This window comes from Macaca nemestrina, chromosome 7 (assembly GCF_043159975.1).
Source record: "Macaca nemestrina isolate mMacNem1 chromosome 7, mMacNem.hap1, whole genome shotgun sequence".
Lineage (NCBI taxonomy): Eukaryota > Metazoa > Chordata > Mammalia > Primates > Cercopithecidae > Macaca > Macaca nemestrina.
Genome location: NC_092131.1, coordinates 169,626,720 through 169,653,867, shown reverse-complemented (window position 1 = coordinate 169,653,867; position 27,148 = coordinate 169,626,720). Strand labels below are relative to the sequence as shown.

The 27,148-nt window shown below is 38.4% G+C and overlaps 1 protein-coding gene and 1 long non-coding RNA gene across 3 annotated transcripts; one reads left to right on the top strand and one right to left on the bottom strand.

Annotated features, from left to right (window-relative positions):
* Positions 1-159: 159 nt before the first annotated feature.
* LOC105467265 (uncharacterized) lies at positions 160-2,087 on the bottom strand. Its single transcript, XR_978726.3, has 3 exons — positions 1,948-2,087; positions 1,695-1,747; positions 160-1,561 (listed from the first exon to the last, which is right to left on the bottom strand). It is a non-coding gene; the product is annotated as an uncharacterized lncRNA (long non-coding RNA).
* LOC105467264 (Rho GTPase activating protein 11A) lies at positions 1,737-25,525 on the top strand. 2 transcript variants are annotated; one of them, XM_011716737.3, is made up of 12 exons: positions 1,737-1,815; positions 7,195-7,265; positions 10,155-10,251; positions 10,828-11,081; positions 11,735-11,898; positions 12,142-12,288; positions 15,381-15,455; positions 16,246-16,413; positions 19,830-19,959; positions 20,776-20,884; positions 22,605-22,743; positions 23,086-25,525. In XM_011716737.3, the coding sequence occupies exons 5-12, from the start codon at positions 11,751-11,753 to the stop codon at positions 24,672-24,674; spliced, it is 2,505 nt and encodes an 834-aa protein (XP_011715039.2). In that variant the 5' UTR covers positions 1,737-1,815; positions 7,195-7,265; positions 10,155-10,251; positions 10,828-11,081; positions 11,735-11,750; the 3' UTR covers positions 24,675-25,525. The 2 variants fall into 2 exon arrangements, with proteins under 2 accessions (XP_011715039.2, XP_011715038.2); XM_011716736.3 differs by lacking the exon at positions 1,737-1,815 and adding an exon at positions 1,942-2,906.
* Positions 25,526-27,148: the final 1,623 nt, after the last annotated feature.

Genomic DNA, 27,148 nt, shown 5'->3' with positions numbered 1-27,148 from the left:
CCGGGCGAGGTGGCGGGCGCCTGTAGTCCCAGCTACTCAGGAGACTGAGACAGGAGAATGGCCCGAACCCGGGAGGCGGAGCTTGCAGTGAGCTGAGATCCGGCCACTGCACTCCAGCCTGGGCGACAGAGCGAGACTCCGTCTCAAAAAAAAAAAGAAAAAGAAAAAGAAAAAAGGAAGCACGTGCAAAGTTAAACTTCATTATCTGTCTAACGTTAGCAATATCACTATTGTTATTCTGTTTTTAGTCATTCTTTATCCTATTACTGCTATTATTGTTATTGTTTTTATATACCTGTGAATATACGTAGATGAAGCAAATAAGCATTATGTTAATATTAAGAATCAATATTTTCATTGCCTTCATGTGTGTAGGAAAAAAAGAACCAATATTTTCATCTTAAGAGAAAGGAGACAAAAAGAGCTCAGCTTTAAAAAAGGATTACGACGTAGAAAAAGACACAACACTCAAGATTGTCATGGGTCTTTAAGAAACGGAAATTTGAGACGGCTAAAACAGAAGAGTGTGGAGTTTGGGATAGAGATGAGGCTCAAGACAGCGTAAGCAATTTTTTAAAGTTATGTCTGAAGCAAGAAGAAAAGACAAGGAATTGGTTCAGTTTCATCTCTGATACACCGTTTCTTGTTAAAATTGATGTTTTTTTCTGCAGGCATTTGCTTCCTGAATGATGGTCCCACTCAGCCATCCACCTACACTTTCTACCAAGTCAATTTATACTGATTCTTCGGGTCAGTCAATCACTGGTACGTTTCCCCTCTCTGGTCAAGGATCTTTTATTATACCCTATCACAGAATCATATTCCTTTCCTTAGTGCACTTCTCTCAACTGATAAGTACCCCCATTAATGTAATTACTTGATAAATACATGCCTGCCTTTCCTCTTCCAGGGCCGAAATTGTACCTGGTTTTGCTCATCATTCTATAGTATATAGAAGGAGTTCAATAAACAGTTGTTAAAGCAACATATTTAACTTCCATTTTGTTCCCATCTCTTCACTCAGAGACTTTTCTTTGGATTGGGAAGGGTAAAATACCCGAAGACTTGAACTCCAAAAGAAACAAAATGATTTTATGCAAACGTTTCTTCCTTAAAACTCATTCATTGGGCAAATATTCATTTAGTCCCTGGCACTATTTGGTAATGGGAATACAGAAGTGCATATGGCAGATAAAGTTCTGTTGCTGCCCTTACCGAGTTTAGTAGGGGTGAGATGTGGTGTTAGTAAATGCATACTATATTGTCTGTATTTAAATCGAGTCCAAATCTCCCGCTCTAAATCCCGCCTTGGGATGTTTCTTACATCCCAAGAAACAGAGTATTTTGATGGGATTGCTGATGTTTCAGAATGCAAAAGTAGCTCAGGGCGTTTGCAGTCGTGCAAGTCAACAAGATAACCGTCTGAACCGAAAGCTGGGCTCCTCCGGGTCTCCTAACTCCAAATCCAACTCCAAGCTTCTGCAGCTGCCACCTCCCGTAGACTTCTCATTTCTTCCGCATTCTCCTCTCACGACGGGTCTTCTTTGTTGTACTTAATTTCCTATGCAACAAGATTTCAGCATCACCATCAGTCCCCCAAAGACCAATTCTCACAGAGCCGAAGTTCCCACCAAGGGCGGTGGGTAAGGGTTACTAAAATCAGCGTTTATGAATCCTGTCTCAAGTTGTCTCACCTGGGGTTCCGTAGAACAGTTTCTGCGTAAGAGGTCCTTCAGCGACAGCCGAGCTCGGAAAAAAACGGGAACAAGGTGTCTTTTACATTTCCTCAAATACCGTGTATGGTCTGAGGCGCAGGTCAGGTGTATTTAAATATCCTTTAAACAGTACTCCCCCGCCCCAAAAACTGACCTTGAAGGAACAAGTGAAACTCATCCTGCTTTTCATGTTTGCTAGGTTTGCCCGTTACACCCCTTCCCCCGCACCTACCAAGACAGGCAGCTGTCGGCCACCCTCCGGGGTCCTGATTTTGAAAAGAGGAGTGGACCAATGAGATGTGGAGCGCTGTTTGGCGCTGCAGTTTGAGCCTGGGCTGAAACTGCGGGTGTGACGACCGCTGTGGCTCCGGGTGTCTGCGGAGGAGGTGGGGGCGGAAGCATGAGGCTAACGGCTTGGCTTCCGTGAGCGCACCGGGATGTGCAGGCCAGGAGCTAGAGGCAGGCTGATGGGGGAGGGGACGAGCAGCCTGTGAGACGGGGTGACTGCGGCGACCAGCCCGGGCGGGCACCGGGACTGGAAGAGTTGCCCGAGCAGCCGGCTGGTCCGGCGGCCAGGCTGGGGCGGGGGCGAGCGCCCAGTTGAGCCTGCTGGGGCTGGAGGAGCGAGAAGGGTCCTCTTCACATTTCAGAGCGAACCAGACGGGGACAGTAAGGTTTGGAGGAAGGGGGATCGTTGGAAGCAGCCGGAAGTGGTGAGAATCTGGCAATAGGCGAGAAACGGAAAGAATCAAAAAGAAGCGAAGTCTATGTGAGTAGCTGAAAGGATTGGATGACCAGAAAGAAGGTCGGTGTAAGTGAAGGAAGAGTGAGGTGTGGCTGGATCAAAGGGCTAAGAGAAGAGGGTCTGTGTAAGTGGATGTAAGTGAGGATCAAGGAAAAGCCGTGGAAGTGGCCGGGGTTCGGGGCCGCAGGAGTGCCAGACGGGGCCGGAAGGCAGCGGAGCGGAGTTCAGATTTGAGAGCGTTTGGAAATTGGAAGACTTGGTGGCGAACGAGGGTCAGGACCTGCGTCCTGCCTCAGAGAGCAATCGACGTGTCCGGAATGTGGGATCAGAGGCTGGTGAGGTTGGCCCTGTTGCAGCATCTGCGGGCCTTCTATGGTATTAAGGTGAAGGGTGTCCGTGGGCAGTGCGATCGCAGGAGACACGAAACAGCAGCCACGGAAATAGGGGTAAGTTCTGTGAAAAGGGATTTAGGTTTAAAAGAAAGGGCACCCCCTTTATCATCGCTTATTACCAGATCGTGCTAAAATGTTCAGTCTATCACAAAGAATGGTTAGGTGTGTAATTCAGTTCAGATGGTTGATTGCTGATATTTAAAAAGGGACCTTCTTGGTAGTGGTTTTTTTTTCCCCCCTAAGGATTTTTGATCATTGAGAGAAAGTTGCAGGATTTTCCAACTTCAGCACTATTGACATTTTGGATTAGATAATTTTTGTTAGGGCAAGAGGAAATGCTGTTCTGTGAATTGGGATGTTGAGCGGGATGTCTGTCTTTTACCCATTAGATGCTGGTAGCATCTCTCGGTTGTGACAATTAAAAATGTCTCCAGATATTGCCAGCTTACTGTATTTGAAACAGGTAGTACGTTGGGAGGGACAAAAACTCTACCCCTCCACCCTTGTTTTAGAGTAAGGTTGTAGAGGGACAAGGGAGACCAATGCATTTTCTAGAAGAATCTGTAGATGAAGAAGTATGACAGAACATTAGAAATAGGCTTCAAATGATAACTGCATATTCACCAATTTGAGAAATAAGTTTGCTGCTTGGCCATGTCATACTTTTGAGACAGCAATTTTTTTTTATTTGAGTAAATTGAGAAGCCAGAGTGGAATAATTGAAAAGTTGTTGATGTTTTGGTGGTTGAGGTAAAGGGATTTTGAATGAGATTTTAATAACTCAGCCACATCATCAAGAATTCCATTGTGAAAAATAAGCTGAATGTAAAGCATTTTATTTTAAATTTATGTGCCTAATTTATATGGCACTTCCTAGTACTTGGAGACAAGCTAATAAAAATATACATTGCTCTTAATAGTTTATGGTTTCTTTAAAAAAGTGCTTGGAGAAGAAAACCACTAACAAAACTAATATGTGTACCTCTTAGTCGCTGATAAACTTTGGAGAAGTTATTTTTGTTGGTAGCAAACTAATGGCAATACATGTACTTATATTTAAAAAGCTACAGTGATTTCTGATTGTAAAACTGGCTTTCCAAGATCTCAAATGTAGCTGATTTTGTAAGTATATGGAAGATTTTGTATATGGACTTTTTTTCACCCCTTCACCCCTTTTCTTTCTTTCTTTTTTTTTTTTTTGAGACGGAGTCTCGCTCTGTCGCCCAGGCTGGAGTGCAGTGGCGCGATCTCAGCTCACTGCAAGCTCCGCCTCCCGGGTTCACGCCATTCTCCTGCCTCAGCCTCCCAAGTAGCTGGGACTACAGACGCCCGCCACCTCGTCCGGCTAATTTTTCGTATCTTTTTAGTAGAGACGGGGTTTCACCGTGTTAGCCAGGATGGTCCCGATCTCCTGACCTCGTGATCCACCCGCCTCGGCCTCCCAAAGTGCTGGGATTACAGGCTTGAGCCACCGCGCCGGGCCCCATTTTTTGTATTTTTAGTAGAGACGGGCTTTCACAGTGTTAGCCAGGATGGTGTTGATCTCCTGACCTCGTGATCCCCCCGCCTCGGCCTCCCAAAGTGCTGGGATACAGGCGTGAGCCACCGCGCCCGGCCTGAGCCACTGCGCCCGGCCTTTTCACTCCTTAACAAGAAAAACTGATGCCTGCTTTCAGAGTCAGATAGACCTGAGTTTGAGTCCTGTTCCACCCCTACTACATCTGTAAACTTGGGCTGCTTGTTTGATTTCCCTAAGCTTCAGTTTTCGATCTATAAAGTGGGAACAGTAGTATTTCTCCTTGAATTGTTGAGGGATTTTTAAAAAGTGAAGCTCTTTATGTAGGCCTAGTACAGTGCGTGTCACAGGCCACTTCATCTAATGATAGTTGTCATATCAGTGGTCTGCCTCCTAATTGGTAATCATGCCATATAAATTCAGCTAGAAACACTTACAAGAATATTTTAATGAAGCAATATAGAAGATCATTGTGTTATGAGATCTAATGGGATAGGTATTTTGTTTGAAAACAATTTCTTTAGCCCACTGTGTTTGTTAGCTAATTGTAGTTTTTGAGCTTTTTTTTTTTTTTTTTTTGAGACGGAGTCTCGCTCTGCCGCCCAGGCTGGAGTGCAGTGGCCGGATCTCAGCTCACTGCAAGCTCCACCTCCCGGGTTCATGCCATTCTCCTGCCTCAGCCTCCCGAGTAGCTGGGACTACAGGCCCCCACCACCTCGCCCGGCTAGTTTTCTGTATTTTTTTAGTAGAGATGGGGTTTCACTGTGTCAGCCAGGATGGTCTTGATCTCCTGACCTAGTGATCCGCCCGTCTCGGCCTCCCAAAGTGCTGGGATTACAGGCTTGAGCCACCGCGCCCGGCCTGTTTTTGAGCTTTTAAAGAAAAGTACTATAAATCTTTTTTAAAATGATACTATAGGTGAGATTCTAATACATAAAGTTTTAAAAACATTTTATGAGATTAAATTATAGTTGTTACTTGTGAAGCCAGTTATTCTAAATAGTAAGACTTAAGGAAGAAAACACGCTGAATTCTAGTTACATATAACAGAAGTAGACTTACCAGCTTAAGTATCTGGTTTATTTTTACATTTGGTTTGGTTGCACAGTATCAAGAAAATTCTGATTTACCCAATAAAGGGGTCCCCATACTAACATTTTTTAAATAGCTTAGCTTAAAATGATGATCATAGTATTAACAAATATGTTTTGAATGCTTATTCTGTGTCAGATACTTGATACAAGTGTTTTGTATATTTTAATTTATTTAATTCTTCCTACACCTCTATGACTTAGGATCTGTGCGAGGATACGAGGAACAGAAACGTTAATTTGATCTAGGTCACTCAGCTGATAAGTTCAAGAGTCAAGATTTAAAACCTGGCATTTTTGCGGGTGCGGTGGCTCATGCCTGTAATCCCAGCATTTTAGGGGGCTGAGGCGGGTGGATCACAAGGTCAGGAGATCGAGACCATCCTGGCTAACACGGTGAAACCCCGTCTTTACTAAAAATAGAAAAAATTAGCCGGGCGTGGTGGCGGGCGCCTGTAGTCCCAGCTACTCCGGAGGCTGAGGCAGGAGAATGGGTGAACCCGGGAGGCGGAGCTTGCAGAGAGCTGAGATTGGGCCACTGGACTCCTGCCTGGGCAACAGAGCAAGACTTCTTCTCCAAAAAAAAAAAAAAAAAAAACCTGGCTTTTCTGCCTTTAGGAGCCTACTCTCTTAAGCACTCACTATACCATACTGTCTTTTCAGCTTAAAACGTTTGTAAATTAATTGGAGCCAGGCGCTTGAAAAGGAATTAGTAAAATTTTGTTACTGTGTTGTGTCATTAACAATGCTGAGTGATTTTTATTGTAAATATAAAGTTAAATTTAATGCTCTTAAAACATGACTGCTGCTTGCTTGATAACTTGTGATATCGAAAAAAAAGTACTTCAGCAGCATTCACAGAGTAGATGCATGTAAACTAAATGAACACGTGAGATTATATACCCACTTAATTTTGAATAACCAGACATTTACAGGCTTGAATTTACCGCTCAGTGCTATGGAAAGCAACACATTTTTAAGAAGTTCGAATGTGCACACAAAGATAGCGGCAGATTCTTTATTCTTCAGTGTGCAAAAACATTCAAGTTAACACAGCTTTACTCTGGGGATCTTCAATGTATTAAAATTTGAATGTGAGGTTTTAAAAATGGGTTTCCAGCTAGTTGAATGAAGTTTGACTTAAATATTTGCACACCCCTGCCTTGCTTACCTCAGGGCATGGTTTGAAAAGCACTCTTCTATAGAAGGTGGAAAATGGTTTAGGTATAAAAATAACCTCTTCTGATGTAATTTTAGGAAGACTCAATGAATGACAGGAATTACTGTTTTGCTTTTCAGTTAACTTAGTCTTTTGTGTGTTTATAAGGTGAGCAAAAGAAAGTATATAGTCAGTATTTGTAATATCATTAAAGGAACCTATAGTATTTTTGGGGTAAATGTTAGTGTTTTGGACCAAATTCTGTTTTAAGAATTTACTAAGCACTAACCCAATTGATTTTTTATGATCAGATTGGAAACTTGAGTTTACTAGATTATTTGAGGGGAATGACATTATCTTGGCCATCTTTGTACTCCCAGCACTTAGCATCCTGTCTAATATAGTAATTATTTGTTATCGAATGCACTTGAAATGATTGTTTTTTCCTTGATTGACAGTTTATCATTTATTTCTGATTTTTTTTTAATTTTCCGAGGTCTTTAATTTGCCTAAAGTTTAAGAAAACTGATATTATGCCTAATATTTGTGTTAGAGTAACTGAATTTGTCATTTTAGGGTAAAATATTTGGAGTACCCTTTAATGCACTGCCCCATTCTGCTGTACCAGAATATGGACACATTCCAAGGTAAGCAGAGTTTGAAATAAAGAAGGCCAGGCACAGTGGCACATGCCTGTAACCCCCGCATTTTGAGAGGCCCAGGTGGGCGGATCACTTGAGTCCAGGAGCTCAAGACCAGCCTGGGCAACATGGTGAGACCTTGTTGCAAAAGATTCAAAGATTAGCTGGGTGGAGCACACCTGTAGTCCTAGCTACTCAGGGGGCTGAGGTGGGAGGATTGCTTGAGCCTAGGAGGTGGAGGCTGCAGTGAGCCTTCTAGCCAGGGAAATGAAGAAGAGAGTAAACATTTCAAACTGGTTTTAGAGAGTTTAAAAGAAATAGTTGATTAAAACATGCTTGTTTCAAACCAGCAAGTGTTAGAGTAAATGTTAGAAATCACAAAAAAAATTTGTTCTGTTAAAGTCACTTTTCAGTTCTACATGAATTCTTTTGCCACAATTCAGATTAAGTAATATACTGAATTACCAATTCAGTAATAATTTTGACTTTTTGTTTGTTTGTTTAAAAAATATTGGCCACGCATAGTAGCTCATGCCTATAATCCCAGCACTTTGAGGGCTGAGGCAGGAGGATCGCTTGAGCCCAGGATTTTGAGACCAGTCTGGGCAACAAAGCAAGATTCCATCTATAAAAAAATTTTAAAGAAAAATCAGCTGGGCAAGGTGGTGTGTACCTGTAGTCCCAGCTACTCCTGAAGCTGAGGCAGAGGATTGCTTGACCCTAGGAGTTTGAGGCTGCAGTGAGCTATGACCATTGCCACTGCACTCCAGCGTTGGCAACAGAGTGAGACCCTGTCTCTTGAAAAGAAATATTGGATAAAAGAATATTTAAGCTAAGATATTAGAGTATTTGTGAAAATGTATTATGTATCACTTAGCTTTTCTATGCCACTTACTATTTATAAATAATCTTTTTTTTTTTTTTGAAACAGTTTCACTCTTGTCACCCAGGCTGGAGTGCAATGGCATGATCTCGGCTCACTGCAACCTCCACCTCCTGGGTTCAAGTGATTCGCCTGGCCTTAGCCTCCCGAGTAGCTGGGATTACAGGTGTCCACCACCACGCTTAGCTAATTTTTGTATTTTTAGTAGAGATGGGGTTTCACCATGTTGGCCAGGCTGGTCTCAAACTCCTGACATCAGGTGATCTACCCACCTCAGCCTCCCAAAGTGCTGGGATTACAGGTGTGCACCACTGTGCTGGCCTATTCTAACTGCATCAGAAATTACTAGGAAAGTTTATGTTTTAAGAATATAATTTAAAAATGCATATGATGAAGCTTATCTCTTAATTCATTTCCCCTCCATCTAAAGTAGGGTTCCTTTTGGCTACTATAGACCAATAATATAGGTTTTAATCAACATGTCATCCAAAAGCAATTATTGAACACCTTGTTGCCTTAGGACAGCTTCCCCCCATTCATCCTATAGGTGTAGATTCCTAGTCTTCTTAGGTAACCGCTTAACCATTATGGTCTGTAAATGACCTATGAAAGGCTTGATTTTCCTATAATAAGCACCTATAATGATTTTCAACAGGCTGGGCACAGGAGCTCGTGCCTGTTATCCCAGCACTTAGGGAATCCCAGGTGGTGGATTGCTTGAGCCCAGGAGTTCAAGACCAGCCTGGGCAACATGGTGAAACCTTGTCTCTACAAAAAATAGAAAAATTAGCTGGGCGTAGTGATGTGTGCCTATAGTCCCAGCTAGTCAGGAGGCTGAGGTGGGAGGATCACTTGTGCCCAGGAGGCAAAGGTTGCAGTGAGCAGTGATTGCATCACTCCAGCCTGGGTGACACAGCAAGACCCCGTCTCAAAATAAAAACTGAAAGAAAAAAATTTAAAAAAAAACAACAGATTTTCAGTGTCTGGAATTGCAAAGTCATATTCCCAGGAATAATGACTAAATCTTCATTGTAATTTCATTACCTACTTTTTATTTAATTAAAAGACTGTATTGTCAGTTACTGTCTGTAAATAAGGCTGACATTCAGCCACTGCACCAATACAACTGTCTCAGTTGTTTGTAGCTGATATTCATTCTAATTTGTGGGTGCCAGCTGTTCAGTATCTAGGTATCTAAAGCCAACATTGATTGAGATTATTGTTCAAAATAAAGAAATTGGGCACATTCCCCTTAATATGAAAAGGCTTATGAGGACTGGGAGAGGTCCTCCTTTTCTGAGGGATGATGTTGGGGTTAGGAAAAAAAGAACGTCGCCCTGTTTTTGGGTAACGTAGGAGATGAGAAGGTCACCCATGGAGAGATAGTAGACAAAAGAGGAAGGCGTTGGACGGAGCCCTGGGTTGTTCCAGCATGTAGAGGTCTGGCATGAGAGGAATGAGAAAAGGAGTTTGAGAAGGAGCAGTCAGGGAGACAGCAGGAAAAGTAACAGAGTAGTGAAAAGGTATTTTTGAGATGGACAGGGAAGGGGTCAGGTGTGTCAGATGGTGATACATCAAGCAATATGAGAGCAACATACTGACCATGGATTTGGCAAGGCAGAGGCTGTTAGTGAGCTTGAAGACAGCTATTGCTTTGGAGTTATGAGGTATGAGAATGATTGGAGAGGGGTGAGTGGAGACTGAGATATGAAGAGGTAGAGGCAGTAAAAAAAGACATGTCTTATGTCCTGAAGGGAAACAGAAATGAAGTAGGATTGAGATAAAATTTAGTGTGCACATTGGAGTTGTTATGAGTGAAAAGATGGGCATTGGAAAAGAATTTGGGAAGCAAGTAGACAACTAAAAGTAACATTTTATCTCAAAGACTACAGAGATTTGTGACTTTAGAGCTTCTGAAAGGTATGTAGTGCTTGGCCTGCTCATGTGTGTTAGCAGAGGAATAGGATTTGATAAGATGTATATCTAGCCAACTGAAAAAACATCTCTTTCAGCTTTCTTGTCGATGCTTGCACATCTTTAGAAGAACATATTCATACTGAAGGGCTTTTTCGGAAATCAGGATCTGTGATTCGCCTAAAAGCGCTAAAGGTAAGCATATTGTTGAACTATAATTTTTCATTTGAACCATTTTCTGATTTGGTTTTTAAAACTGAAATATTTAGAACTATTAATATGAGTAGTTGACAGAAATTGAATTTGCATTTTTTTCATGGCAGAAGAATTTTTTTCCCAAAAGAAATGGTATATTATTTCTATCGTGCTTTAAAAATTTAATAAATTTTAAATTCATGGTCCTTATTTCTATCAACTATTACGTAAAATGAAAAAATTTGTTAAATTGTATTGTTGTTAGCCTTCTAGAAGGAGTGACATAGCTGAGTGTGGTGGCACATGCTTGTAGTCCCAGCTACTTGGGAGGCTGAGGCAGGAAGATTGCTTGAGCCTGGGAATTTGAAGCCAACCCAGGCCACAAAATCTGCACCACATTTCTATAAAAATAAAAATAAATTTAAAAATCATTAAAAATAAAGTAGTGACATATTTTATAAGAGTTAAGAGAAATTTATTAAATAAAACTCTCTTATTAGAGTATAACAAAAGATACTTTATTTGCAATAAACTCTTAAGTTGCCAAAATACTCAAGATTATTATATGTATTTCAGAATAAACTGGATCGTGGTGAAGGTTGCCTATCTTCTGCACCTCCTTGTGATGTTGCAGGACTTCTTAAGCAATTTTTTAGGGAATTGCCAGAGCCCATTCTCCCAGCTGATTTGCATGAAGCACTTTTGAAAGCTCAACAGTTAGGCACAGAGGAAAAGAATAAAGCTACACTGTTGCTCTCCTGTCTTCTGGCTGACCACACAGTTCATGTATTAAGATACTTCTTTAACTTCCTCAGGAATGTTTCTCTTAGGTAAGTGGTAATTAAAACTCTTGGCAAATAATAGTTGAATTTTTCAACTAACTAATGTTTAATGCTTGTAGATATGTTCCATTTTATTTGGAATGGAAATTTTTCTTTAAAAATTACATATTTCTTTACTATGAGGAGTATATACTCTGTGTAATTTAAGAAACAGCATGCCAAATGATTTAATACTTCCTTATCTTAAAGTCATCATCATGAATGCCTTAATGGTTCATTGCTGTTTATAAAATTCATTGTCCACTGAAAGGCTTTGTTTAAATATTTCTGTTTTGCTTTTCAAAATTTCCCTCTCCCTGCTCTCAGTGAGCCTACTTATTCTAGACGTACTTGCTGCCTTCTGATACTTCCAGCTTTTTATGTATAGGCTTGAAAATCAGATAAAGGTGTTCAATTTCTGTGGAAAAGCAAAGTATGAACTCTAAGATTAGCATAGTTTTTAGAATACATATTTAAATATAGAGCGGCTATATATTTCTGATTCTTTTTTGTGTTCAAGCCAATCATGTAGATGAAGGGTAACTATTTTCCCTTGTGTATGACGGATAGTAAGAGGTCTTCAAAATGTACTACATACGTGATTTTAACTCTTCTATGTTTTTACCTTGGACTCCATCTAATAAAGCCTTTATTCACTTAAGATCCAGTGAGAATAAGATGGATAGCAGCAATCTTGCAGTAATATTTGCACCAAATCTTCTTCAGACAAATGAAGGACATGAAAAGATGTTTTCTAACACAGAAAAAAAGCTACGATTACAGGCTGCAGTAGTACAGACTCTTATCGATGATGCATCAGATATTGGTAAGATGTAGTTGCATTATTAACAGAATTTGTTTAAATGAGGAAAATCTCTGTTTCTTCCAAAGGAGCTATGAAGGCAACTGTTAGAAAGTTGGTATATTACTGACTTCACGCCCACCCCACAGTACCGGCCCCTCCTGCAAAGAAAAAAAGAAAAGAAATTGGTATATTACTATCTCAACATTTTTGGGGAAGAGTGGAGGAAGGATAATAATTGTCTTATTTGTGAACATTTTCATTTAGGGCGTGTACCAGATTTTATCCTGGAAAAGATACCAGCTATGTTGGGTATTGATGGTCTCTGTGCTACTCCATCACTAGAAGGCTTTGAAGAAGGTGAATATGAAACTCCTGGTGAATATAAGAGAAAGAGAAGACAAAGTGTAGGAGGTAAGTGGCAGTCCCATTTTATGGAGGTAGAGTGATGTGCTTTAATCGAAAGTACATTTCACATAAAGAAGCATGAATTGTGGTATGTGCCTTTTGGATGCTTATAGCACAGCTGGAAAGATAGGACGTATGGATGTAAAAAGTTAAAGCGATAGTACAATCTAATGTTAAGTGCTAAATCTTCAGCATAAACGTAAAATGTGTTAAAAGGAGAAAAGTTCCCTGGGTTGTAACAATCAGGAACTTGTCAAAGAGGAGTCAAACTGAACCTTCTTGAATAATGGGTAGAATTTAGTGGGATTGGGTGGAGGATCAGAATACTTGTATCCTATTCTGGAGGAGAAGGATGCTATGAAGAATGGTTTGTGTAGGGAAGAAGTAACCTAGGTCTAATGTAAATACAGCAGTATGACTTGAGTGAAGTGTTCAGCATAAGGATGAAGGATGGTATTGTGGTAAACTTAATGCCAGGCTAAAGAATTAGGATATTAACCTGGGTGTTGGTGAATCATTGAAGATTTATGATGTGAGGCATGATATGATTAAAAATTTTTAGAAAACTACCTGATTTGAAGAATTGAGACTTGGAAGTAGGGAGAATAGTCAGCAATGTGTGTCAGTAATCCAGGCACCAGATTATTGTTTGAACTTGTTAGTGACATGGATTAGTTAGGAGTACAAACTAAATAATGAAGGAAATATTATCAAGGAAGAATCAGAAAGACCAAAAGTTTTATGATGGTGGAGTTGGTAATAAAACTTGCAATCTCCTTGATCAAGAAATCAGAGACCATTCTTCTTCCAATTACTTTAGGAAATTTCTTATCTTTTGAATATCAGAACCAAATGTTACTAACTATCCCATTCCCTTTCTCATCTTTTGGCTTGTTATTGCATACTTGTGTTTCTTCTTTACCTCCTTTGTAGATAGGATAATATTGATGACTTATGTATCATTTTCCTAGGGCTACTGTAGCGAAGTACTACAAACTAGGTGGCTTAAACCAACAGAAATTTGTCTCACGGTTCTGGAGGCTAGAAGTCTGAAATCAAGGTGTTGGCAGAATGCCTGAGACCTGCAGGGGAGAGTCCTTTCTTGCCTCTTTCTGGCTCCTGGTAGTGGCTGTCAGTCCTTAGCATTCCTTGGCTTGCAGCTGCGTCACTCCAGTCCCTGCCTATGTCGTCCCGTGGTGTTGCTCTGTGTCAGAACTTCCATCTTATAGGACACATTGGATTCGGGCCCACCTGAATGACCTCATTTTAGCTCGAGTACATCTGTAAAGACACTAATTCCAAGTATGGTCACCTTCATAGGTACTGGGGGTTAGGACTTAAACATAGGTTTTTTGGAGAACACAATGCAACCCATAAAACTTCCTATCCCAAATGGAGATATTTCTGAGATGCAGATCGTCTTGATCGCCCTCTTCCCAGTCCTGTAGGTGCAGTTATCACATCTAAATAGATAACCATCACATCTGTACCACCGTTATCTTGAAAATGTCAGTTCCGCTTTACTAACGGCCTGCTAGGCAGACCTCATCACATCTGCTTTTCATTGGTGTTTTAAGCTTAACATTTTGAAATGACCGTCTTCATCCTCTTTAACCTGGTTCTGTGTGAATTCCGTTTTCTTCTAACTGCACCACTATTCCCTAGATACTCAGGCTTTAACCATGGCTTCCACCTCGTCCTCTAACATCTATTATCAGACAGTTTTCATGTCGTATAAGATCCTATCTCTGTAATGTTTATTGCATCGTTACTGTAAGAATCTTCCTGGCTGGGTGTGGTGGCTCACACCTGTAATCCCAGCACTCTGGGAGGCCAAGGTGGGCAGATCACGAGGTCAGGAGATGGAGACCATCCTGGCTAACATGGTGAAACCCCGTCTCTACTAAGAATGTAAAAAATTAGCCGGGCGTGGTGGCGGGCGCCTGTGGTCCCAGCTACTCGGAAGGCTGAGGCAGGAGAATGGTATGAACCTGGGAGGCGGAGGTTGCAGTGAGCTGAGATCGTGCCACTGCACTCCAGCCTGGGCGACAGAGCGAGACTCCGTCTCAAAAAAATAAATTAATTAAAAATAAAAATAAAAAAAAGAATCTGGTCTTTATGCTTCCTCCTTGAATCTACCCTGTGTATTGCTATTAAGGCTCACTTTTTTTTTTTTTTTTTTTTTTTTTTGATGGGGTCTCTCTTTGTCACTCAGGCTGGAGTGCAGTGATGCTATCTTGGTTCACTGCAGCCTGCACCTCCTGGGTTCAAGTGATTCTCTTGCCTCAGTCTCCCAAGTAGCTGGGATTACAAGTGCACACTACCCCACCTGGCTAATTTTTGTATATGTAGTAGAAACAGGGTTTCACCATGTTGGCCAGGCTGGTCTCTAACTCCCGACATCAAGTAATCTGCTTGCCTCGGCCTCCCAAAATGCTCGGATTACAGGTGTGAGCCACTGCACCTGGCCAAGGCTTACATTTTAAATGTATAACTCTACTCAAGTATCTCACACACATACCCTTCAGGAATTTTAATTGATAATAGTGATATTTATAGCTTGGCATTCAAGGTCTTTCATAGGGTTACTGTAGCATACCTGTCTACTATTTCCTGTCTTTGAGCAACTTTAGTCAAACTGTGTTATTTATTGTTTTCCAGACACTTTTATTCATTTGCTTACATTATTTATTGATACAATGTTTTTACTTCCATCTCTACTGATCTTTTAAATATCTTTATTCATGCCTCCATTTCCATGGTTCTTTCCTCAGTTCAGACCTTCATCTTTTGCCTTAACATGTAATGATTTCTTCTTCCCTACCCTTACTGTACATTATGTGTATTTGTATTACATTTCTTTCTGTATTATGTCTTTTTTTTCTTTTGTTTTTAGGGATATGGAAGTATAAGTGGGGAATGAATAAAAATATGTCCTTTAGTGTTTTTCCTATTTTGAAATAATTCCTCTTAAATAACTTAAAATTTATAAGCTGATGTAAAGTTACATATTGAACAAAGACCGCAAATGTTAATACGAATTATTGGTGCAAGACAAGTAAATGTTAAGTTGTAATTGCTTATGCCTTGCATTTCAGATTTTGTTAGTGGAGCACTAAATAAATTTAAATCTAACAGAACACCTTCTATTACACCTCAACAAGAAAGAATTGGTAGGTATTTATTATATGCATTTATTTTAATTAAAATTTGTATAGTATTCTATAAAATATAATTACAATAATTATCTAACTTATATTAGTTAATCAAATTTAATCAAATCAAATATTATTTTTAATAGACATACTGTACTATATATACTATGTTGTGACATTGCTAATTACATAGGCTATAATGAACCCAGCATTGTAGGCAAAAATTTTTTTAGTCTGTTATGTCTTTAATCTTCTTAATCATGCTTTTCTGTTTGTAATTTAGATGCTATTGAGCTTGTGAAAATAGTTCAACCTCATTTTTATCTTAGGACTAGAAGTTCATTATTGTGTATTTCAACTTTTTATCCTAATTTGCTGTGGCTGCAATTATTCAGCCAGTAAGAGGCAACATGATCTTTTGTTTTCTAGAGTGAAGAAATGAACTGGTTAATACTCAACTATGATGAAAAGCAAAAATAATATTTAGATTAGTTTTTGTTTCAACTCCTTGATTGTAATTTCTTCCTTAAATTAATATTTTTTAATATATATCATATGCATCTTTTAGTCTAGTAGATTTAAGTAACTGCTCTCTCTTAAGAGTCCTGCCTCTGCGACTTCCTTATTTTCATTTAAGGAATTGCAGAGTGTTTTAGTTAACATCTGTTTAACTGATAATGTAAATATATCCTCATTTTTTGTTTAGCTTTAAGTAATAGCTTTATAAGAAGAAATTATGTAAAGCTTTTGTATGTTGTCAACTCTGCAGTAGAAACAACAAGTTGGTTTTGTTTTGATATTTTTTCAGCCCAGCTGTCTGTATCACCAGTGATTCTTACACCAAATGCTAAACGTAAATTGCCAGTAGATTCTTCTCATGGTTTCTCAAGTAAGAAAAGGAAGGCCATCAAGCATAATTTTAACTTTGAGCTGTTGCCAAGTAACCTCTTCAATAGCAGTTCTACACCAGTATCAGGTAGCAAATAGAATTTATATAAATGAATTGTAAACATTAAAATGGGTGCCCTAGCTGGGCGAGGTGGCGGGCGCCTGTAGTCCCAGCTACTCGGGAGGCTGAGGCAGGAGAATGGCGTAAACCCGGGAAGCGGAGCTTGCAGTGAGCTGAGATCCAGCCACTGCACTCCAGCCTGGGCGACAGAGCGAGACTCCGTCTCAAAAAAAAAAAAATAAAAAAAAAAAATAAAATAAAATGGGTGCCTATTCCAGGCACAGTGCAATTTCATATGAATAGTACCACCCTAAGGAACTACAACTTTATTCTGTGTTTTATCAAATTTATGAATTTTTATAAAACCCCCTGCCTTTTACAATAGACACTGTTTCAATATAGTGTGTGTGTGTATCTGTGTGTGTTATGACTACATCTGTTGAAAGTTATGATAACCCAGAGTAGTAGTTTGGGCTTCTGGTGATAGCATTGGTGCTTAGGTTTTATGTGATTAGACATCCTGAATCCTGCTATAGGTACTTCTGGGTCTATAGCTGTGGCTTTATTGCTGTCATTTGTTGAATTGAGGTTGCCAGATGTTTGATCATCTCTGATTCCCAAGTGGGAGTGTTACTATTGTAGGTTATGGTTTGAAAATGAGGGTATTTTTAAAGTTTTAGACTCAAGTACCTTTTGTAAAAGCTTTAGAACTTTGTTGACACTGTTCCTTGTGCCATGGCTTCCAGATCCCTTACCAGCCCAGCCATTTTCTTCCAAATTAACAACAAGTTCTAATGTGGCCAACCAGAGCCTTCAGAGAATAATAGAATATGATCACGCGAATCCGAAGATTAGTCTGGGTCTTAGATTGAATTGGCTCTTTTAGCATATACAGAATTCAAGTTGGCTTATATTAACCTTATGATCAACCAAAAATGAAATGAAACTCTAAACCCAGGGTCCTCCATCTCATTTATTTTACATTTAGTCAAAATGTGAGTGATCTCTGATTATTTTAGATTTTTATTTTGTTGGTTTCAGACAATGTTAAGTTTCATTTTTAATTCATTGTCTGAGTTATATGAGTTCTTCCCCAAAGCCTCTTTTTTCTGGTGTCCAAAAGGGTTCTTATTTGTTTTTATTGAGAAGTTGAACGGAATAGCAGCTTGAGGTTTTCCAGAAGAAACCACTTCACAGGTTCTCTAGGGCTCACTGAAATGTGACGACAGTAACTCTGAAGCTCATGTCTATGGCTTTTGCAATGTTCACAGGTTGGAGAGACTTAAACTGTTTTAAGCCACATAGTTCAGTTTTTTTTTTTTTTTTTGAATATTTAAGAGGCTTTGCAGTTTGGAGGACTTTTTCCAAATGGCAAATGGGAATTGTAGTTCTACCTGCCTTTGCTTATTAGCATTGCATCTTCCCCAAGATGAACATATGGATTCCTTCTTCTCCTCCTCCAAGCTCCCAAAACAGAGGTTAAACAATCTGTGCTATTTTCAGTTTGAGCTTGCCTAATCAGTGAATTTTCTTTATAAAAAAATTTAAAAATTCAACAACAGTAATTCTATTATTTTTACACCATTTTTCTTTGACCGTACTTTCTCAGCTATAATTCAACAAATTCCATATACAAAATTGAAAATAGATTGATTTCTATGTTTAGATTGTAACAAATATGATGCTTTTTAAAATATATAAAGGCAACATTAATCTGTAGTCCATAGAGTATCTATTCATAATTTTCTTCTTTTTTTTTTTTTTTTTTTTTTGAGACAGAGTTTTGCTCTTGTTGCCCAGGCTAGAGTGCAATGGCACGATCTCAGCTCATTGCAGCCACCACCTCCCAGGTTCAAGCAATTCTCCAGCCTCAGCCTCCTAAGTAGCTGGGATTATAGGTGCCCGCCACCACACCTGGCTGATTTTCTTTTGTATTTTTAGTAGAGACAGGGTTCTACCACATAAGGCCAGGCTGGTCTTGAACTCCTGACATCAGCTGATCCACCTGCCTCGGTCTTCCAAAGTGCTGGGATTACAGGTGTGAGCCACCACGCCTGGCCATAATTTTCTTATATATGTGATAAATTTGCATTGTTCCATATATTCTGACTGTATCTCCTGCGACCATTGACACATTTTTTATTTTTATTTTTTGAGACGGAGTCTCGCTCTGTCTCCCAGACTGGAGTACAGTGGCATGATCTTGGCTCACTACAACGTCCACCTCCCACGTTCAAGCAATTCTTGTGCCTCAGCCTCCCGAGTAGTTGGGATTACAAGCATGCACCACCACGCCGAGCTAATTTTTGTATTTTTAGTAGAGACAGAATTTCACCGTGTTGGCCAGGCTAGTTTGAACTCCTGGCCTCAAGCAATTTGCCCACCTCAGCCTCCCAAAATACTGGGATTACAGAAGTGGAGCCACTGTGCCTGGCTGGACACATTTTTAAAGTGACTAGACTGCAGCCCTAGAATAAAGCTACTTATGTCACTTTAGATGTATAATAATGGCTTCCAAAATTTTCTTTCGCTAAATGTACCCAAAAGTTACTATGATGGTCATATTTTTTCTGTTTTCATAATTGAAAAAATGTGAATGTGTCTGTTTGGGGAACTTTGTGAATTCTTTATTAATAACTCAGATGAATTGAGAGGGTTCATGTTTGTTGAATGTGTCCTGGGTACGATTCAAACATAAGTCAAGTGTATATGGAGCCTTTGTTCATAACTATTTTACTTCTTTCATAATTGTTTACTGTAGTTGATTTCATAATATAAATGGTGTTAAATAATTAAATCGAGCTTCTGTTGTACCAATAATTATTTGAATGGAACACAGCAGCAGCCAAGTGATTAGACATGTTATAGAATAATTAGTTTTTGTTTACTTGCCAAAAATATTGAACAAATTACATTCTGGAGTCAGGTGGGTAGCAGTTGGCCAGCAGGTGTATCTCAAATATTCAGATTCCAACTTGTTTGCCAATAGCTTATTTTTTATAATACCATTAATTAGTATTATGTACTACTTACTATTTTATATAGATAACAGTAATATTCATCATAGAAGTCCATTTTCAGAGCCTAAAGCCATTTAGTAAGTGATGGAGCAAACTCAAGCCTGTCTCCAACTCTTGTTTTTTTCCAGTCTGCAATGGTGCCTATCCCTGCCTTGTATTATTAAAAGATTTTAAAGAAAAGTTCTAATATAAAAGTAATGCTTAATCTGACCTTTAATTGGCAAGTCAAAAGTAAGAAATGAATGCTTTTTCTTAGCTGAGTTGGGTTATTTGACACTTGAAGTTTCTAACTAGAAATTAAGTGATTTCAGTTGTTGCTTGGTATAGAAATTAAGGCTTTGAATCTAATTGCAGCTATTACTATTTTATACTTTAAAAGGAAAATAGGTATGCGTGGTATATTACATGTGGTTATTTTCGTAGTTCACATCGATACAAACTCAGAAGGGTCATCTCAGAGTTCACTCTCTCCTGTACCCAGTGGTGGAAACCATTTGATCACTGCAGGTACGCCAAGGCGAAGTAAAAGAATTGCAGGCAAAAAAGTTTGCAGGTACTTTATCCAGGACATTTTGTTTTCATCAGATAAATATTTGGTATACACATAGTTAATAAAATGTTTTATCTTTCTGTCAAGCATCATATTTGAATCATAATTTTTAAAAATCTCTTCCGGCTTTATAGTCTTATTAATCAATTGCCTTTTCAATACCCACCAGAGAAAAATTACTAATTTGAGTCCACTGTGCTTGCTTAAAATCCTATTTTATATTGATGGTGTAAGTTTAAAATTTCTTGTTAGAGGCTGGGCACGGTGGCTTATGCCTGTAATCCTAGCACTTTGGGAGGCCAAGGTGGGTGGAACACTTGAGCTCAGGAGTTCAAGACCAGCCTGGGCAATGTGGCAAAACCTCATCTCTATAAAAAGTACAAAAAGTAGCCAGGCATGGTACCACACACCTGTAGTCCCAGCTACCTGGGAGGCTGAGGTGAGTGGATCATCTGAGTCCAGGGATGTCGAGGCTACAGTGAGCTGTGATTATACCATTATACTCCAGCCTGGGCCACAGCGTCATACCCTGTCTCAAAAAAAACAAACAAAAAAATTCCTGTTAGGTTAAAAAGCTAGCCTATTCTAACAATTCTGATTTATAACTGACTAAATAACTTTTAAGATTAAGAGATCATTTTTATATGCAAATATAATGTGTTCATATATGGTATCTTAAAGTTGAACTGTTTTTAAAGAATTATTAATCCACCCAATTATTATCAATATGATTTGCTGTGGACTTTATTTCAAATTTTATATTTCAGGTATTTCTCTGGTGTTTATACTATAAACTGACATTTTTAATTCCACTTCTAGAGTAGAATCAGGAAAAGCAGGCTGCTTTTCTCCTAAACTCAGCCATAAAGAAAAGGTTCGAAGATCTCTTCGTTTGAAATTCAATCTAGGGAAAAATGGCAGAGATGTAGTAAGTTTCTTACCATTTTATTAATCTTTATATTAGCATAATGCTATAAACTTGATACTAAAAAACACTCATAACCCTGCCTTCCCTCCAGTGACTGTCACATTCTGTTCTTTTTATACAAAACTCTTACACTTGAGTTGATATCAAATTTCCTTGCATTGGAATACCCAAAGCTTAGTCCTTGGACTTCTCTTTTTTCTCTCCACTCACTCAAGGCGATTATCAGTTTTAAACGTTATATACAGGTTGAGTAGCTTGAGACCAGAAGTATTTCAGATTCCCCATTTTTGGGGTGAATTTTGGAATATTTACATGATTTTTGCCAGTTCAACATCCCTAATCTGAAAATCTGGAATGCTCCAGTGAGCATTTTCTTTGAGCATCATGTCAAATGCTTAAAAGCTTTGGATTTTGGAGCATCCAGAATTTTGGTTTTTCAGATTTGGAATGCCCAACCTGTATTTACTTAAAACTTCCAAGTTTATGTTCTCTAATCCCAAATGCTCTTCTGAATGACTTGACTGTTTCTTAACATCAGCTTTTTTGACTCTCCTACTTGGCTATCTAATCCAATAGGCATTTCAAATGTAACCTGTCCTAAGCAGATGCATTTCTTTGCTGCTGCTATCCCCTGCACCAAACAACACTTTTACCTGTGGTTTTCCCTATCTCAGTTATGGCAAATCGTTCTTCCAGTCACTTAAGCCAAAAACCATGGTCACATCCTTGATTCCTCACTTTCTCCGACACACCATGTCTAAACCATTAGAGAATATTGTCTAACTTCTGCTTTTAGAGTATGTCCAAACTGACCAGTTCTCACTATCACTACTTTTCCCACTTTCTCTAAGTTCCGTCATCTTTCTGCTGGATTACTCTAATAAATTCCTGTTAATAGTTCTACCTTCTCCTACCCTTGCTGCAGTTCTGTAGCTGAAATTGTTCTTTTAAAATCTGTTAGGTTATGTAGTCTCTGCTCAGAACTCTCCAGTGACTCCTCATTTCACTCTGAATAAAAGCCACAGTTCTCACGTTGACCCGCAATGCCTCACGTGGTCTGTTCTAAGGCTGCATTTCTGAGCTCTTCTCCAGTCCCCTTTGCTCACGCTGCTCCAGTCTGAGACTGCACTGGCATTCTGCTCTTACTGTAATGTTCTTCCCCCTGAAATCTTCCTGGCTCTCGCCTTTGTTTTGTTTTACTCCCAAATCATCTTCTCATCACCCTATTTTAAACTAAACCTCCATTCTTCACCACTCCATATCCTTTTTACCCTGTTTTACTTTTCTCCATAGCACTTTTCACCTTGTGTATTGTATTTATGCAATATAATTTACTGTTTATCTTATTTAAGTCTAAATTTCCCCATCTAAATAGAGTGTAAATTACATAAGGATAAGATTTTGGTCTAGGTACCCCACTGCCCCAACTATTTATGAACAGGCCCTAGCACAGAGTCAGAACACACACAAAAATTATTTTAATTAATATGTCAAACTGTTTTAAAAGTAGATCATAAAATACCAACTAATAGCAAAATCAAATGATCACAGTTTTCATTAGCAGTCAAGAATATTTGTCATTGTTAAGAATTGTTTCTCAATTATATATCCCTTTTTAAATCAGCTAAAGATTTTGATAACTACAAAAAAATTATTCTGTCTTTATATTTTCAGTTAACTAGGCTTATTTCTTAACTAAAACTTTTTTTTTTCCGTACAGAATGGATGTTCTGGTGTCAGTAGATATGAAAGTGTTGGTCAGCGACTTGCAAATCAACAAAGTTTAAAAAATCGAATTGAATCTGTAAAAACAGGTTTGCTTTTTAGCCCAGATGTTGATGAAAAGTTACCAAAGAAAGGTACATTTACATACTACTGTTAAGAGTTTTACCTAAAAATCCTGCTTTAGTTGCTTCTTTAATGATAAAATATATTAATTAATTTACTGTTCTAGAGATTAGAAGTTCATGTTTGAATAGTGAAAATATTAGAATTGGCAATGTATTTTTATATCAACAATTGGGAAATGCTTATACATTTAAATATGCAAATGTTTGACATTCTTATGTTAAAAATTATTTCTTATAACACAAATACTTTATTAGAATTAAATGCTTAGTGACTTATTTGCCATGTGCTTGGATATTGTTTCAAAACAAGGTTAAATATAAAGGATTAAGCACTAAACTGCTTTATTTTAGGTTCACAAAAGATCAGTAAGTCTGAGGAAAACTTACTAACTCCAGAGCGACTAGTTGGAACAAATTACCGGATGTCTTGGACAGGACCTAATAATTCAAGTTTTCAAGAAGTAGATACACATGAAGCTTCTTCAATGGTGGAAAATCTTGAGGTAGAAAACTCTTTGGAGCCTGATGTTATGGTTGAAAAGTCACCTGCTACTTCATGTGAACTCATCCCTTCCAATTTAAACAGTAAGCATAATAGCAACATAACAAGTAGCCCTCTTAGTGGGGATGAAAATAACGTGACCAAAGAGACTTTGGTGAAAGTTCAAAAAGCATTTTCTGAATCTGGAAGTAATCTTCATGCATTGATGAATGACAGGCAGTCATCAGTACCTAATGTGGGGAAAGTAAAATTAACTGAACCATCTTATTTAGAAGATAGCCCAGAGGAAAATCTGTTTGAAACTAATGATTTGACTGTAGTAGAATCAAAGGAGAAATATGAACACCACACTGGTAAAGGTGAAAAATGTTTTTCAGAGAGGGACTTTTCACCCCTTAAAACTCAAACATTTGATAGAGAAGCAACTATAAAATGTTATTCAACTCAGATGAAGATGGAACATGAAAAAGACATTCATTCAAATATGCCAAAAGATTATTTAAGCAAGGAAGAATTCCCCAGTGATGAACAAATAAAGAAACAGCAGTCCCCAAAGGTTAAACTGAATAATAAATTAAAGGAGAATGAGAATATGATTGAAGGTAACTTACCAAAGTATGCAGCACATAGCAAGGACGAGACTAGAGCCCCTTTCTCACAGCAGAGTGCATGTGTTATAACAAACTTGTCAAAACCTAGGCCTGTGAGAATTGCTAAACAGCAGTCATTGGAAACATGTGAGAAAACAGTTTCTGAAAGTTTACAAATGACAGAACATAGAAAGGTTTCTGATCACATACAGTGGTTTAACAAGCTTTCTTTAAACGAACCAAATAGAACAAAAGTCAAGTCACCTCTTAAGTTTCAGCGTACTCCTGTTCGTCAGTCTGTCAGAAGAATTAATTCTTTGTTGGAGTATAGCAGACAGCCTATAGGGCATAAGTTGGCGAGTCTTGGTGATACAGCTTCTCCTCTGGTGAAATCAGTGAGCTGTGACGGTGCTCTTTCCTCTTGTATGGAAAGTACATCAAACGATTCCTCTGTTTCATGTATCGAATCAGGTCCTAAAGAACGGAAGTCCATGTCATGTGAAGAGTCAAATATTGATGCGATTTCAAAGTCAAGCATGGAGTTACCTTCGAAATCTTTCTTAAAGATGAAGAAGCACCCAGATTCAGTGAATGCTTCTCTTGGGTCTACTACAGTTTGTAAACAGAAGATGTTATCTGATGGCCAAGTTAAGCTTCCCTTGGATGATCTGACTAATCATGATATATTAAAACCGGTTGTAAATAACAATATAGGCATTTCTTCTGGGATAAATAACAGGGTCCTTAGGAGACCATCGGAAAGAGAAAGGGCCTGGTACAAAGGTTCTCCAAAACATCCTATCGGAAAAACTCAATTACTACCAACAAGTAAACCTGTAGACTTGTAATTGGTAAATGTTATACTTGTCATTAATGTAAATAAAGTGAGCAGTTGATGGTATGACTTGCAGGATAATCTACCTGTTAGTTTGTAGCTCAGGATGATTATTAAGCAATAGATTTGCTCTGAAACATTTTTATTTCACTGTACAAGCAACTTGGATTTTTATTTGTACAAATTACTTGTTTTTCTTAATGATGGCAATTTTTAAACTTTAATTTTATTGTGATCTCTTAAAGCAGAAGTTAGACTTTACCTTTCTAAAGAAATTGTTGACTGGATTTATAAGAAGTTAATTTTTGAAAATTACATGATATTTTTGTGTGATAGGAAGAATGGAGCAAGTTGTGCCTGTTTCCTCAAGTCAGATAAGGTTTCTAAAATAAATGAATTTCTAGCATGTAAAGGGTAGAGATAAACCCTGCAAATCTTATGTCTGGAATTATATTAATGTTTGTCCTTGCCAAAATTCCTAGAAATTAATTTCCTTCAATAGCATCCTAATATTCTATTTTTATTTGGGGCAGAGTAATTTCATTTATGTTGCCTGTAGGTGTACCATGTGTTCACTTGAACAAAGAACAAATGGCTAAGATGGAGTAATGACTAAAGTATGTTCTCATATTATGATGCGGAAATAATTGATAACTTTTAAGCCATACTACCATTTTAAAGACAATTTGCACAAATACATTTGTATCTGTTTTGTCCAATATAGATTTGGCAATTATTTAAAGAGGGATAATCTTGAAAAAAATTAATCAAGGTGATTTCTTATATGTAGATGCTTGATTTTGGAATTTGAAATAGCAGATGTACCTCTTTAACCTTTTTTACTTGGATAAAAACCTATGACGATTTTGTCCTGTGTGTAAATGTTATTTATTTAGCATAGACATTAAAGATAACTCTCTGGAAAATGACTTGACTAAGGCTGTCATGAAATTCAAAGTGCCATTTAGAACATGCAACAAATTGTCAAGCAAATCTGTCTAAATTTATATTTTAAATTATTACAAATTACACATCTTTGAGGAAGGAGTATTATGAACAATAGAACATATTCTCTAGGTTGTAGAGGAAGGAATAAGCAGACAGAATCAACCACTAAAGATAGTTTTTCAGATCAGTTGTTAGAATGTCATGTTTAGATGTTGGAGCAGATTAGAGCAGCATTCATGCACTTGGAGCAACCAGACTTACAGCGTAAGTATGGACGAGGAATTTCAGATCATTGGATGTTTGCTTGGCTAGTTCTACTTTGTTTATTTGATACCAAATAGGTTTGTAGATGTTTATGGTATTTCTAATTGTAAGTAGAGACAAAATATTCATATACTCAGATACATGTTGTCTGCTTTAAACAATTTTTAAATTTTAAAAATGCATTAATGTCTTTTTATATCCATCAAGGGAAGGATGAAATGTTGAATTTGAAGACTAATTCAGTAAGAAGTCCTAGGGGTTTAACTGTACATACTACCTGAACTGGCTTTTCTGAGAGATGAATCAGTAATGAAAAATGTCTGTTTAGAAAAAAAAAAAACTGCCACATGTGACTACTTTTGTTAGCCGAAAGCTGCAATACAAAGTATTACAGGAATATGAAGGTGCATAGCTTGAAGATATGGGAACTAGAGAGTCAGAAAAGTTTTGTTTTAGACTTGATTTAATGTATTTTTATTTTTTCTTACACAAAATAGAGATAATGTTGCTAACTTCATGGGATATTTGAAGAAATGATATAAATACACTTTACAAAGTTAAAAGTGTCTGGACATGTGCAGTAACCGCATGGGTTCTTTTCTGTGTCTTAGTAATGTAAATAAAGATCTAATATTAATTTGGTTATCTAATAAGCAACAAACAACTTAATACATAGAACTTAATAGACTGTTCAACCACATTTTATAATATGATCACTAAGAACTTAATGTAGAATTTTAATAATCATGTTTTTTTAATTGTGGCAGAATTTAAACCTTAATTTTGTGATCTGTTTTTTTTGTTTTGTTGAGTTTTTTGTTGAGACAGAGTCTCGTTGTGTTGCCCAGGGTGGAGTGCAGTGGCACAATCTCCGCTCACTGCAACCTCCCTCCCCCGGGTTCAAGCGATTCTTCTGCCTCAGCCTCCAGAGTAGTTGGGATTACAGGCACGCATCACCACACCCGGCTAATTTTTGTGTTTTTAGTAGAGACAGGGTTTCGCCACATTCGCCAGGCTGATCTCGAACTCCTGACCTCGTGATCCGCCTGCCTTGGCCTCCCAAAGTGCTGGGATTACAGGCCTGAGCCACCGCACCCGGCCTCTGTGATCTCTTAAATATATATGAAGTTTTATTTTTGAAATGCCAAATTTCGGCCAGGCATGGTGGCTCACGCCTGTAATCCCAGCACTTTGGGAGGCCGAGGTGGGCGGATCACGAGGTCAGGAGATGCAGACCATCCTGGCTAACACGGTGAAACCCTGTTTCTACTAAAA